At 36.3% G+C, this 14,301-nt stretch overlaps 1 protein-coding gene across 1 annotated transcript in view; it reads left to right on the top strand.

Annotated features, from left to right (window-relative positions):
* ATG7 (autophagy related 7) overlaps positions 1-14,301 on the top strand; it is a 104,683-nt gene that overhangs the window by 13,439 nt on the left and 76,943 nt on the right. Inside the window, exons 12-15 of the mRNA XM_009889937.1 lie at positions 5,345-5,539; positions 9,845-10,048; positions 10,300-10,415; positions 11,142-11,217. Coding sequence (XP_009888239.1) covers positions 5,345-5,539; positions 9,845-10,048; positions 10,300-10,415; positions 11,142-11,217 — 591 coding nt within the window. The remainder of the gene's footprint in view (positions 1-5,344; positions 5,540-9,844; positions 10,049-10,299; positions 10,416-11,141; positions 11,218-14,301) is intronic.

Genomic DNA, 14,301 nt, shown 5'->3' with positions numbered 1-14,301 from the left:
GATGTAAGAGAACTTTCTTGTCTGCTTTTGTTTTCTTCAAGAACTAAGCAAACAAATCCAAAAAAGGGAAGTAGGTCGTAGCAGCCTGGAAAAGATACCAGTGTTGGCCTTTGACCAAAGTACTCCTCTGTTGGGGAGCCTGATGGTAGCAACTTAGTGTCAGGATGTAGTAGCTGAAAGGGAAAAAAAGACAGGAATGATTTTTTTATGTTGTTTTAGAAACTTTATGATGAAAAGCCCACCAATGGCAGCCTTTATCCTCTTTGACTCCAGGAATGCGTATCATGTGAACATTTTTCAGTGCACTTGTTCAAACACACCTAATTCTCAATGCTGAAAAGAAGTAGATTAAAAAAAAAAAAACAACTTACAAATATTTGCAGTTCTCTTAGTTTCATCCTTCATTTGGGAGAAGAATTGATGTGGTGTATTCTTTCAGAATAGACACGCTCTCAGCTTGCTCTATCATGAACAAAGTTTTTTATGCTCATTTGGCATGTGATAGAAGTCACTCAACTATTTATAGTTTTTACTTTGGAATTGAGACTGTCTTAGAATTAGTAGCTATAGTTACCAGAGTTCAGCTGGCAAACAGTATCTTAACTGCTTCGTGTAATAAGAATGTTACGTATACTTACTATGCAATTCTGTATTTGAAATGCCACTCATAATGTTACTAGTCATATTATTAGTGAGAATTATGAACAGCGGAACATAGATCTGTTATGTTATTGATGATCAGGGTTGTGAACAAGCTTTACAGAAGATAATTTCCAAACATTTTTAGGTTCGTGTAGTTTGACCCAAGGATTTCTTTGTGGTTTTTTTTTCTGTTTTTATCTGTGTTGATCCTATTATTGACATTATTTATGAAATCACTGTTGGTACTAAGCAGTAATTCAGTGAGTATTTGAATATCAAACAATGAAAGTCTGAAAAAATGCTAACCATTTCACTTTCAGAACTTTTGATAGGTAGAACAGAAGAGACTATCTGAAAGTTCCTAGAATTTTATTTAACCTTGCTGCACTATAATGTTATTGCTACTTGGTGATACTCATTTAGTTGTAGAAATATTAAACAGTAGAACAAGTACAGAAAAGAAAGCATCTGTGCGGTGTTGCATTGAGTACCAACATGATGCTAACTAGGATTTGCGTTGCATGATTTTTTGCTTTTTAAACTTGGGAAAATAGGAATATTAAGAAAGAATGAGTCATATAATTAGTAGAAATAAAAACTCTTGGTGGAACCCTGAATAATACAGTTTTGCATGTAGAGATAAAGATCAAAAGTTAGTGTTACAAGTTTTCTTGTTAGAAACAAAGACCAGGCTGTGCCGTGGAATCTTGAGATTGTGATAAAGCTTAAAAAAACCAACCAAACCACAACAAAAAAAAAATTAAATCTAATCTGGAGAGGAACTTCCAGTAATAAGAAAACCAATAACAATGCTTTAGCGAGCCTGTATCAATAAGTGTTAGGACATGTGGTATACATAGGAAAAAAAACAACTTTCCTGTTCAGTAATAGCATATACAATGTGCAACCAATAGTGTACATGAGGAATTTTTCCTTTACCATATGCCTCAAATGTTCTGTATCTACCACTGTTTTCTTAGCACATTATCTCCATCAGTGTTTTGCATTCTCTGTTGTTTCCTTGTGCCGTGGATGGGTCACATCTGATCAGCCTTCCATGGTACTCAAACCTAGTTTCATAGCTTTGTGGCACAAATGAGGAGAAAGCAGTTGCACAGTGTACCTTTATGATAGAATGTTTCTAGTGTATTTTTCTGTCAAACTTATTTCTGCAGTAGAATTCGTGGAGATGAGGTATCATGTTTTACCATCAGTAAATATACAGAGAAACAACACACTGGGATTAACAAGAATTAACAGGGTTTAACAGTGAAAACTCTGGTTCAAACACTTAATATCATGCTGGTGGCATGTGAGTGTGGTGAGGTTTAAGCAGCAGGCAAAGCACGTAGACTAACAGTAAGTCTTTAATTAGCCTGAGTAAAGTCTTGGTGCTTTGGGACAGTTTGGACAGTGAAGCTACTGTAGCTGGAGATTTTTATAACCCAGCTGATTTTGCTAGACTTCTCAAAATAGAGCTGCATCTGTTACTGCAGACTGCACTGTTGCTTGTTACCAAAACCTGTATTTGCCCGTATAAATGTCTTTGAATAAAAAGATTAGCTGTCCTGGATTTTGGGCCTGCTCGTTTCTCTCATACTGATGGAGTAACAAAAAGCTGTCTCTTGCTGTTTGGAAACCCACAGAGTCCTTTCAAGCCTGTGGGAATCCAAGTAGTAATGCTGGTTCTGAAGGCATTTCTGAAAACTTGGTGGGACATTTCTGTGCAATTCACTTGCAGTCTAATTTACTTTCTTTAATTTCAGTGTAGTATTTTGCACACAAAATGCAGTTTCTCCTGGTTGACTTTGAAATGCTTGACTGCTCTATGTGAATTCTTTTTTTATTTTTTTAATTTTACATCCTTTCTAGTTGGAAGAGTAACCACCTCATCATTGCAAATGCAACAAGAAGGAATGCTTTGGCAAGGAGCTTTGATTTGTTTCATTCCCCTTCTAAGATTGTCATTAACTGTAGCTTAGAGTTTTATAATAAAAAAGAAGGGAGGACTCGGAAATAGCAGAATTTACGGATTCACAGCCTTTCATTACAAGTAGGTAATGCACAGAGTCATTCATATAGCTGCTGTGGAATTTAACTTTATTGACTCTTATACAATCATTTCCTGAAGTATTCAGGCATGGAACTCCAGTTTATTCAGCATTTTATCATCCTTTGTACTATACTGCATGGGGGACTACTTTATGTAGGTATTTCCAGTAGAACAATTTAATGATGACAGCCTCACATTTCTTAATTTTCTGTGTACCTACCCACAGCACACTTCTGTTCAGGTTTAATATATTGGGCACAGATATTTTCTAAGTGATCTGAGCCATAGTTTAACAAAAAATGCAGAAAATTAATAGAAATGTGAATAAAAATGAGAGAGAAGGTTGTGGTAGCACCACAAATTTAAATATTTTGATGTCTCTTTGCTTTAAAAACAAAACAAAAGCACTGGAGCCTCAAGCACAGCTTTGGTCAGCTGTTAATGAAAATGTTGAAAAGTGCATTATCTTTTATGGTTTTGCACATGTCAACATACAGTCGTCCCCCCCTTTTTTTTTTTTTTTAATATGTATGTGATTCTAATAATTTATGGGATGGTAACTATTATTTTGGTTTGGGTGATTTGGAGGCATTTGAAATCTTTTGTTAGTATGAAGGTTGTGGTCTGAAAATCTAAGCCTTTTTGTGTGCTGTCAAGCAAAATTCTTTTTGTCATATAGACTCCCTGAGATTTTAGAATTCTGTGGAATGAATGAGATCTTTGGGATATATGCACGTTTACTCGTTAAAATAATATGTACGTGCCATCGCAAGGTACCCTTTTAATTCTCTTTGCCAGCATTTGGCTGCAAAAGTGTACCTCAGCCACTTTTGCTAGTGACTGGTGTCTTTTTTTCAAGGGACAATTATTCAAATGAAATTGCAGCTATTGAAAGTGCTAGACTTGTATGTATTCCTACAGCTACAGTCACTGGATAGAGTTTTTTTCTGAATTCTGGTAAGATTTTAATATTTTACAAACCTTGTTACCATATTTCTGTGCAGCTAGTATTCAACTTATTTATTATTTTGAACAAAAGTCGACCTCCTAAATCACCAACAGTGTCAGTTATACTTATCTATTAAATCAGCACTTGTATGCAGTACAGGGGCTTGACAAGTTTATCCATAAATACATTACTTATATACAGCGCAGATGAAGTTTTGTGTTCCTGCCACAGCTTTTTGAAGGAGATAATAACAGTGAAGGTAAAACCTCCTCCAATAATTGTGCAATGTCTGTGCTGGTGATGCAGAATCCGGGCTGTCCTCACTGGGACACAGTGGAGCTGCCCTGTTAACAGCATGCTAGATCACTGTGGACTCTGCGTTTTTCCCCTTGGAGGTGGCAGTGGGGCAGGGAGGAAGAAGGAGGGGGAAAAAGGTGCATCCTTTGGTATGGTTAATGTAGATATTACCCAGATTTGTTTTCCCAGGCTGCTATATGTGTCTATTTCTTTATTATCTTCAGGGATATTTATGATGTGTAGAATGTATACTTCACCCTTCTGGTTATGTGGCTCACCTGGATTTGAGTTGTGCATGTAATTGGTCTGTAGAAAAGCACGTTCTGCCAACGTTCCTTTCCTCTCTTCCCATGTAATTTTATGTTTGGTTCATCTAGCTTTTAAATTTTGGCTTTTAGATTGTTAATTGCTTACAGCACAGTGACAAGCAAGGAGACTTTGGCAAGGTCTATGCTTCTGTGACATATATGAAAGATCCACTATTCTCTTAGAGCAGATGGCTGGCAGATTGCGTTAACGTATTTCCAAATGAGTGAGTTAATTGTTTGCATTGTATATGCATTGTATATGCTTATTTGGCTCTTTGGCCATTTTCTGCTCAATATGCCTTGCCCAAATATGGAGTTGGAAGAGGCATATGTTTCTGTAATAAGAAAAGGCTCTTTCAGCATCTGCATAGTGCAAGCCTCCAGACATCCAAGCGCTGGAGTAACAAGTCTCAGCAGTTATTTTCTGCTATATCAAGTTCACATATATCTGGTCGAATTACATGAAAATCATTCAAGACTATTGTTCTTCTCGTAAAGAATTTGAAACAAAGAGGAGAGTGTGTGATACTTCACATCTGTCTTACTGTAATTGAGTCAATGTTCAATATCAAAAATATAAACTACATCCCATTAACATTGTGTGTGGAGTGGCTGGAGAGATAATCCAGGACAAAGACTTTATCTAAGTTTAATAGCATGATCATAATCATATGTAAGATCTGTCTGCTTGCTTTTGTAGGGGCGTTTGTTACCTCTGGGATGAGGAGCAGTTCAGCTATCTTCTTGTAGGGATTTGCCAGACCTAATAAGACCTTCTGAGAGACTGGGCTTGTTAGTTCAGGCACCGAGGCACCTGTACATGGTTGGTCTGCTCTGTTGACTCAAACTAGTGTGTTTGCATTGAGCTGCTCTTATCTGCATAAATATAGCAGCTGAGACTGCCTTCCCTTTAGTACTTTAGCACTGTGCTTTAGCAGACAGCACTGATACACAGATGGGTGTAAAGAATAAAGTTGCCATTCTGTCAAACAGCAGTTGAATTTGTGTTACACAGTTTTGTATTGAACTTTATAATAGTTCTATTCACAAGGTTATCTTTTTTTAATAAGTTATCTTCTGTCTGTCTCCATCTAGAGTTCAGAAGGCTATAACATGAGCATCCCTATGCCAGGCCACCCAGTGAATTTTTCTGAAATAACAATGGCACAGGCTCGGAAGGATGTGGCTAAACTTGAAGAGCTTATTGATGCTCATGATGTTGTTTTCCTACTAATGGACACTAGAGAGAGTCGATGGCTTCCCGCTGTCATTGCAGCCAGCAAGAGGAAGGTATTGTACCATGCCTTGCTAATATCCTTGTCACTGTATTTCAGCTCTTTCCTATCAACCAGCTATGTATACCTAAAAGAACTTCATGGAAAGTTCACAAATCTTTTGTGATTGTGCAGAAATTTTTTCTGTTTTCTGTAGCCTCAAAGATACCTGTATAAGGCAAAAATACAATGTTGAAAAGATGAAATAGAAACTTGTATCACAGAATGATTTATGTTGAAAGAGACCTCTGGAGGTGATCTGGTCCAACTCCCTGTTCGAAATAGAGCCAACTTACATCATGTTGCTCGGGGTTTTGTCTAGTCAGTATCTTTTGAGCATCTCCAAGGGTACATATTTCATAGTAATACTAAAAGAAATACTTTCATAGTAAGAGAATCATAGTAAGGAGGACCAAAGACATTACAGTAATAGTTGACTGATAGGGAATGTGAGTTGTAAAAACTTGTCTGAAAACACATTTTCAAAATACATCTCAAAAGTGCAAAATTAGAAAGTGAATTCTGAACTTTAAAAACTAAAAAGTGCCAACACTTTTTTGGTTAAAAGTTAACTTTGGGTTTTTCCTCATTGCTGTATTGGAAAACATACCGTTGTGCTGAGCCAATGCATCCAAACTCTGTCCATGACTCTTACTCAGGTAGTGTTGAATGCTTTAGATATTTCTGTAGCTTAAAAGTAATATCTTCATGTTACAGCCAAAGAAAAATGAAGGGAGAGGGCTGTGGTACATGAAATGAAGATTGTGAATTCTTATATTAAAAAAAAAAAAGTATCTGAAGCTTTATAGCTTATGCTGTGTATATGAGATCAGTGAGACTGTATGCATAAATGCTTATGTAATCAAAATGTTAAAACATCTTTTGTGGTCAGTATACAGACCTGGTCATATGAAGCAGATTGAGAAATAAAACATAACAAAGAAATACTCTAAATCACACAGGCTTCTGGAAGGAGCATCTTTGTCCAAATTGATGCAGTGTTGAAAATACGGTTTTGCTGAAGAATCCAACTAAATTATCCTGAACACTTACTTGCCTTGCTGTCATGATGTAGACTGTAGTAAAACAGTCTCAAGTAATCTTAATATTTCTTAATTCCTTTAAGAATTGTGCAGTTTCGTGTTTGCTCGGTTAAATTAGTACAAAATCAGGAAAGGAAAGTATTAAGCTTTTAACATGTCATCTTAACCACAGTGCACGTTGTGTGTATTTTGTGGCATAAATGTAGTGATGTCCGTAGCAATTTATTAACTTGTGAATTTAACACGAGAGTAAAAGAAAACATACGTGTGACACAGCTGAGTTGTTATTCGATCTTTGATTTTTGTATTTCCTGACTTCTGTGATTTTTTTCAACCTTAACAATTCTAATTTCCTAATAGTTGTTAGTTGTTTGTGATTTGTTTTGTTTGTGTTTGTATTTATTTCCAAAAAATCTGGACAGTAGAAAGGAGAGAGAATGCAGATTTGTGGTATTTGCAAACTGGTTTTAGCTTATAAATTCCAAGTATATTCCCCTTTCTCGTGAAGTCTATGTTCATCTGAACTTAACTAAATTTCCTCTGCACGTGCTATGCAAGCAGGATTTTTTCTAAATCAAACAGTTCTCTCGGTTTTTTTTAAGCCAAGATCTTAAATTATTTTATTTTATTTTATTCTTTCCTTATTTTAAACAGATTTCTTATCCTGAGCAATAGGCTTGTATGTCTTTGTAGTTCAAATGAGCTTACCTTTGTCAGTGAACTACACTGCCAGTGAAAAGACCAGTGTGTCCCGTTAGCGTGGACTTCACTGAAGTACAACTTCAGGTCTAACTGAGTGTGTGTAACTTGATAACTTAACCAGTTCCTACTTAATCCTAATGTCTTTTTGGCAGTTTGCACCTGTGGTCTGTCAGTGATCTTTTATCTGTTTAAAGAGAGCACAGAAATGACATAGAAAGAGTAAGTTCAGGAAGCTGGGTATTGAAACTGGGAAGTGCCAGCCTACTATTTCATGTGTACGGTGGCTGGTAATTGTGAGCTATATGTGCAATTTTATATGCGGCTCTCTGCTGGCTGGTTCAGTCAGGATACAGTTGTTTTAATGATCTCCAAAACTTTTTCCCCACACTCGCTTAGCTAGCAGTCCCCCACTATATTTGCCTTACAGTATCCAAATCATACTTTGAGGACAAATTTTGTAATTTCTATGTGACAGTTCTCTGATATTCAATGGTATAGTGTGTCTGACTGCATCACAGTTATTTGATTTTCGTAAGATCACTTTGATGTGAGGAGGTGGAATTCTCTGTCACTGAATAAGCATGGCACTGAGATCTCAAGGCGTCCAAACGGAAATACTCAGTATCTGCTTTTCAGTGTACTTCGTGTTAATAAACAATGAGAGCTCTACTTCAAATGTGAATTTGTATGGCAACTGCAAATCTGAAGTACTGCTGCAGTTTGGACCCCAAGGTCTCAAAACAGGAACACAGAAAATGAAGAATACCGTGAGTGATAATCTGTGTAAAGTTCTATAAGGGGTACATGGGTAGAAATAAGAGTTGGTTTCCCCATGTAATTGTTCATTTGCCTTCATGATCTTTGATCTTTTTGCAGTCCTTCCTCCCAAAAAAAGTGTCCTAGACAAACAGAACTCAAATGTTAAATCCCTGTGTCAGATGTTAATTCCCTGACTCTTGTTGAGTATGCGAACTTTAAAAATTTTGCCAAAAGGTACACTTTTCCATAGTCTCTACCAAAGCCAGATGATTATTATTTTTCTTAATTAAGGGTCAACCAGATAGATTCAAATAGTTGCTGGACAGTAAACTGAAGAGAGTGAAATAGTTTATTGCGGTGGGAAGTGTTTAGCAATGTTACTAATTTCTGATAATAGCAGCTGTGCCATGTTATTCATATTTTGAAAATGGAATGCCATCTTCAGGTTTTACAGGTAGATGTAGTGAGGAGATGCAGTCTTTTAATTGTTTGCTGTAGACCTGGCTGTGCTACCACAGATTCAACAGCATGGTTCTGTGTTAGGACTGAGGAGGGAATGAACTACAAGGGCCTTGAAAGTGAATGTTCAGAAAATGTTTGAAATACCAAGAATATTGATGAAACTCACAAGCTTACTAGTTAAGATGGCTGATTGACAGCTTCCCTCAAAGTCCCTCTTTTAAATAATTCCTGGCTGTAAGAATGAAAAAATGACACACTGCTGTACTAGAATGTCTATCTAAAATATCTGTATATGACACAGTATAATATCTTCCTTTATATTTTACTGGCTACAGTCCTTATTGTATAATTGGTTTTGCTTTTTGCTGTAAGTTTGCCTGTAAGTTTAGTAAAATCTTCTGGTTCAAGTATTTGGTTTACGATATTTTGCTCCTAACAGATATAGCTTCAGATTACTCTAAGCACTTGTCACAAACTGAAGAGAAAGGGGAAAATGATGACAGTGTAATTGTGTACCACAGCCGTTTGTGCTCCCCATGTGACTAAACAGATGCATATGAAGACCATAAGTAATCATTAATTGCTTTCCTCACTGAGCAGAAATTTTCTTGGATAACAGACTTGTGTTTCGTTGCTCTGTCACATAGGGGTGTTTAATGAGTTATATTTCAGACCACAGGAAACTGAAAAGACGACATACAGAATTTCAAGTGACATGAATACTTGTTATTGTTAGCCACTGTTGTACTTAAATGGCACTTCGAATTTTTTAGCACTTAGAGAATATGAATATACAGAATATGCAGCAAACTTGAAAGTAAATTCTGGGCTGGAACAAAAATGTTATTCCAGTAATGATACTAATAATGGTATGAATAGTGGGCCAAATTTGGATATATGGATGTTAATTCATATCAGTGCATAGCAGCTTCAGTAACTTCAGTGAGACATTGAATGTTAGTTGGTATGAACCTAGGTTCAGATATAAACTAGCACAATACATTTGTGGAGTTCCTGTTCCTTTTTTTTTGTCGGCAAGTGTGCATAGATTTGTGTAACAATTAGAGTAATATGTATCAAATTTCACACAGAAAAAGGTAATAGTTTGTGAATTTTTTGAAACAGACTTTAGTTTGGGTTTTGTTTTTTCTAAATGCTTGAGCGCTGGAATTTTGCACCTGTCAGAAAATCCGTTGTTTATCACTAGGGTGATAGATAGGCACTTAATAGGTTGTTTGTCCGTCTACAGCATGTGGGGGTTTTTTGACATTTACAGTGAATAAAGCCTTGAAGCTTTTTTTTCCTTTCCTCTTTGGCTTACTTAAAATTTGCTGTTCTCTCTCTATTGTTCACAGTTGGTCATCAATGCTGCATTGGGATTTGACACATTTGTTGTTATGAGACATGGGCTAAAGAAACCAAAACAGCAAGAATCTGGTGATTCATGTTTCAACAATGCTTCTGGTTCTTCTGATCTTTTGGGATCATCACTCTTTTCAAATATCCCTGGCTATAAACTGGGTTGCTACTTCTGCAATGATGTTGTGGCACCAGGGGATGTGAGTAGAACCTTGTGCAAATGGTGATTATATATCTCTTTTGCTGTGATTTGAATTTTTATTTCCTTTAAATGGTGTTTCATAAAGGGATTTGTTTCATGTTGATGTACGTGGGATTAAGAAAAACTTTATCTTTTATTTGGAAGATTAAAAATATGAATTGCACAGAACTAAAGGTATTTTGTGTAGTAGGGCAGCTACTTACTTTTGAGTTACTTTTTTCTTTCCTTTAGAATTGTCTATCTTTGTAGTCCACCAGGGACCGGACATTGGATCAGCAGTGCACGGTCAGTCGACCTGGATTAGCCATGATAGCTGGAGCGCTTGCAGTGGAATTAATGGTTTCTGTTTTACAGCATCCAGAAGGGTGAGTAATTTCTGGATTGGTGTTCAAAATGTGTTCTCTGAGAAATAAGACTTATTTAATATAATCTTTTGGGAGAAGGAGGCGGAGGTGCACAATAGGCCAATAGGCCAATTTTGTAAGGTGTAATGTTGCCTGTGAATTAATGTAATGTATGGGTCATATCCATTTAACAGTGTTTAAGGGAGAACTGATTCATCAAATCTTAAGTTTTTATCTTGGAAATTGGGAGTTTCTTCCTGTCTGAGTTTAAAAGTAGAAAAGTACTGAGAATATTTCAAAAGAAGAAAGTATTTCTGTTGAATCTTGCCATTCCTTTGCTCAGGAAAGTGTTTGAATGTAACGAGGTGCTATCATAACTACTTTGGTCAGATGGAGGTCTTCAAGATAAGCCAAATATTGCAAAATCTAAATTAAAATTAGGTGGGTTTGATACAGAAATTACTCTGAAATTCTGTAACCTGAAATTTAGGCTTGTTTTCTGTCTTTAAAATCTGTGAAAGACAAATTGAGTTAGGCATTGGACATGAGTATGTTCTGAGAGTGATTCTGAAAAAGGGGGTTTGTATTCCCACGCTCGATCTTAGTTAGCATGAAACAGATTTTCCAGATAGGTTGCTTTCCATATTCTGAACCATAAGTGGTAACAAAATGTCTTGAAGCTTGATGGAAATTTTGGTTGTTCAGTATGTTGTGTTGTTCTAATTTTCCTTCTTGGATTTTTGGCAGTGGTTATGCTGTGGCCAGCAGTAGCGATGATAGAATGAACGAGCCACCTACTTCTCTTGGACTTGTTCCTCATCAGGTAAATAATTTGTGAGTAAGTGCTTTTGTTTAAAAGCTGGGAACTAATATAAGGCAAGCATCACAGACTTTGCCTCCTTAACAAAAATGTACTCTATGCTGATTCTATTCCCTGAAGGACTGAATCTCTATGTTTGGTTAAAAAAAAAGAAACAATTCATCTCACAGGCCAAGGCAGTTGTGTTCCTGGTATTCTGTCTGTCCTAGTTGTGGACACACAATTAATTCCTGCTACCTACTTAGCAGGAGTTGACCTGGAGCAGACAGCATGTGAGTAAGGCAACTTCTGACTTTTCTATTCCCCATCAGACCTCACAATATGAGCATCTCCTTTTGTTCACTTTTTAAGTCCCTTCTGAGTTTGAAAAAAAAATGCAAATCCAGCCAATTCACAATTATTACAGTTCTCCAAAATATTCATGTATTTCAGGTGCAATACAGCAGTCTATTCTTCTACTCAACCCAAACTCTAGTTACAAATATGTTAAGGATACCATTTTTCAGATTGCAGGATAGACTTGTCTTTATTTGTTATATTGATATATGTTATATTGATGTCCTTCAAAAAACTGCCTGCTGATATTATCCCCATATTCATATCCCTTGTGATATTATCACTGGGGACTAAAAGTATTCTGTGCCTCTTTCTTTATGTTGCTTATCTGAGTGACTCTGTTTGGATGCTTCCATTGTATAAATAAATCATTTATTTGTTTCTAAGTGGTATTTTTAGATTCTATTGACGTTAATTTTTTTGAGCTGAGAATGAATCTTGGTTCAGAAAAAGATAAAGCTACTAGTATGTTTTCTTTGCAACATCCAGGTAAGCACAGGGACCGGTCTATAAAAAATTAGTCTAATTTTGCTTATAATTTTATGTGGTAACCAGTGTTTACAGATGGGTACACGTTTATGCAATGTGGTCCACCTAGGTTCTCCCTGGGTTCTCTCTCTCCAGTAATTCTGGGGTCTCTCCAGTTCTCTCTCAGGAGTCTCTCTCCCATACACCTGAAGTTTTTCTGCTTGTTCCTGTGGACACTCAGCTGCAGGATTGGTAGGGAATATCCAGTTCTTGATTGACTCGTTCGGATACCCTCACTATGAGGCATCTGTCCTCGCTGGCACTCGTAGTCTGCTCATCTTGAAGGTTCTCGATAGTTTCCGACTTTGGCACTAATTGATAAGTTTGTAACTTTCACAATAACTGACAGATTGTTTAGTCAGGGTACTTTATTATGACTAAGTTACTCCCTTATCCTGTAGGTTATCTGTAGTTAATATGCTAATGCTGTTGTGAGCCAGGCCCAGCCTATGCCAACTGCTGCAGTATATCTGAGGGAGATTTTTGACTTCTCATATCTCAATAGGAAGAGAAAGCCAAATCTAAATCTTGTTCATTTGGTGATCCAGGTACTCCCAATTTATCTTTGGAGAAGTTTTTGCTTTCTTAGTTGAAAAAGGAATGTCATAATTTCCAGATAGTTTTCTGTAATTAACTGAATGTTTCCTGTGGTTATATGGGATAATAATATGAAAGAGACTTTACTTATGCTAGGTCAGTTTGTTTTTAGAAATAACTTTAGTAATTCTGACGGTTGAGTCTTTGTGAGTCTTATACATACGCAGTGATTTTGTTTCAAAATGGTGACTATGCTCCAGAGCTCTGGAAAACACATCTGTAATTTGAACTTCTGCTTAACATCTAAAAAGGGAGAGTGAAGAAGTTTGAGTTTTTTTCCCCAACAGAAAGCTAGAAATATTACATTATGTAGTAATATTTTTTTAGACTATTTCCCAGTAAACTTTAGAAAGGTTACTGTTTCTACTGGAAAAATAAGGATCTCACAGTTCGTATCTTTCCTGATAATGAGAATGTTAGCTGTGCAGTCAGCCCTGTGTGATTTGTTTTATACCCCTATATGATTTTACTCGTGTTATTGTTCTGTTTTGGGCTATGCTTTGAGATATGATCCATAGCAAATATGGATTTTAGTTGGAAAAATTTTAATTGAATTATGACTTCTATCAACCCTATATCTGTTTTCACATTTACATTTAGTGACTATCACAAATATCTTCTATTTTAGATATCCTAACACAAATGTGCCTTTAAGTATAAGATGAAAATAGACAAATTTTTTTCAAATACTGTGACATCTAATTGCTTTACAAACTGCTGGTTTCTCTTGGCAGTCACCCATCTACTCAACTCAGTGAGTGCAATATTTTCTCCAGGTGTCTAGAATTAACTATTACTTTCAGGTGTGGGGTTCTTTGGTGTCCTTTGTTCATTTGGAATGCAGCAGTCCTCTTTATTAAGGTATTCTGTGGTGGATAGTAAATGTTGCACATTCGTAGTCTTAGTCTGTCATAAATAAATGGAATTTATTTCCAGGAAGTGTCTTGGAATTCCTAGGATAACAGAAATACAAAGCAATGTGGTATGAGAAAGATGATTTATTGTTTTTCTTTCTTTTCTTGGGTGTGGGTTTTGTTTAAAAATGGCTGTATTTTCGTATTCTAAAGTTATGTATGACTGGGTGTTTCTGCAAAAATACCTTAGCGTTAATACTGTTTAAATTGCTCTTGGCTTCCAAGGTTTATGCCGTTTCAGCTGCATTAAATGTGCGGAGTGAATGTTGGATGTGTTTTTCTTAACAGACTTCAATATTAATTAAGGCATTATTATTTGTATTGCAGAGCTGCTAAAGTCCTGTTCTTAGTGATGTCTCTTCATTGTTGTAGACCTATAAAAGCACAGAGTAAAAAAGATGATCAGTACTCCAAACAGTTCATAGTCTAAATGATCAAACCCTGCTCCAAAGTGTTTTCAGTGCTATGTCTGTCACCAGCAACAATGGTCTGGAATTTTAAAATTATGTATCAGTAGTATCATATTAACAACATAGTATAGGAATGCACAACAGCAAAGTTTTCAGATTATATGTTAGAGATGGGGGGAAAAAAATGTCTTTAATTGGTTACAGCATCACTTTTTATTTTTGATTGAACTTTGTAATCAGGAAAGTCAAACTCCAGGTGGTGCTGTGCCTCCATTTATGTTTACACAGTGTTGCATTTAGAT

This window comes from Charadrius vociferus, unplaced genomic scaffold (genome assembly GCF_000708025.1).
Source record: "Charadrius vociferus isolate BGI_N301 unplaced genomic scaffold, ASM70802v2 scaffold67, whole genome shotgun sequence".
NCBI classification, from domain to species: Eukaryota; Metazoa; Chordata; class Aves; order Charadriiformes; family Charadriidae; genus Charadrius; species Charadrius vociferus.
The sequence above is the reverse complement of the archived record's forward strand: the minus strand, read 5'-3'. Positions and strand labels throughout refer to the sequence as shown.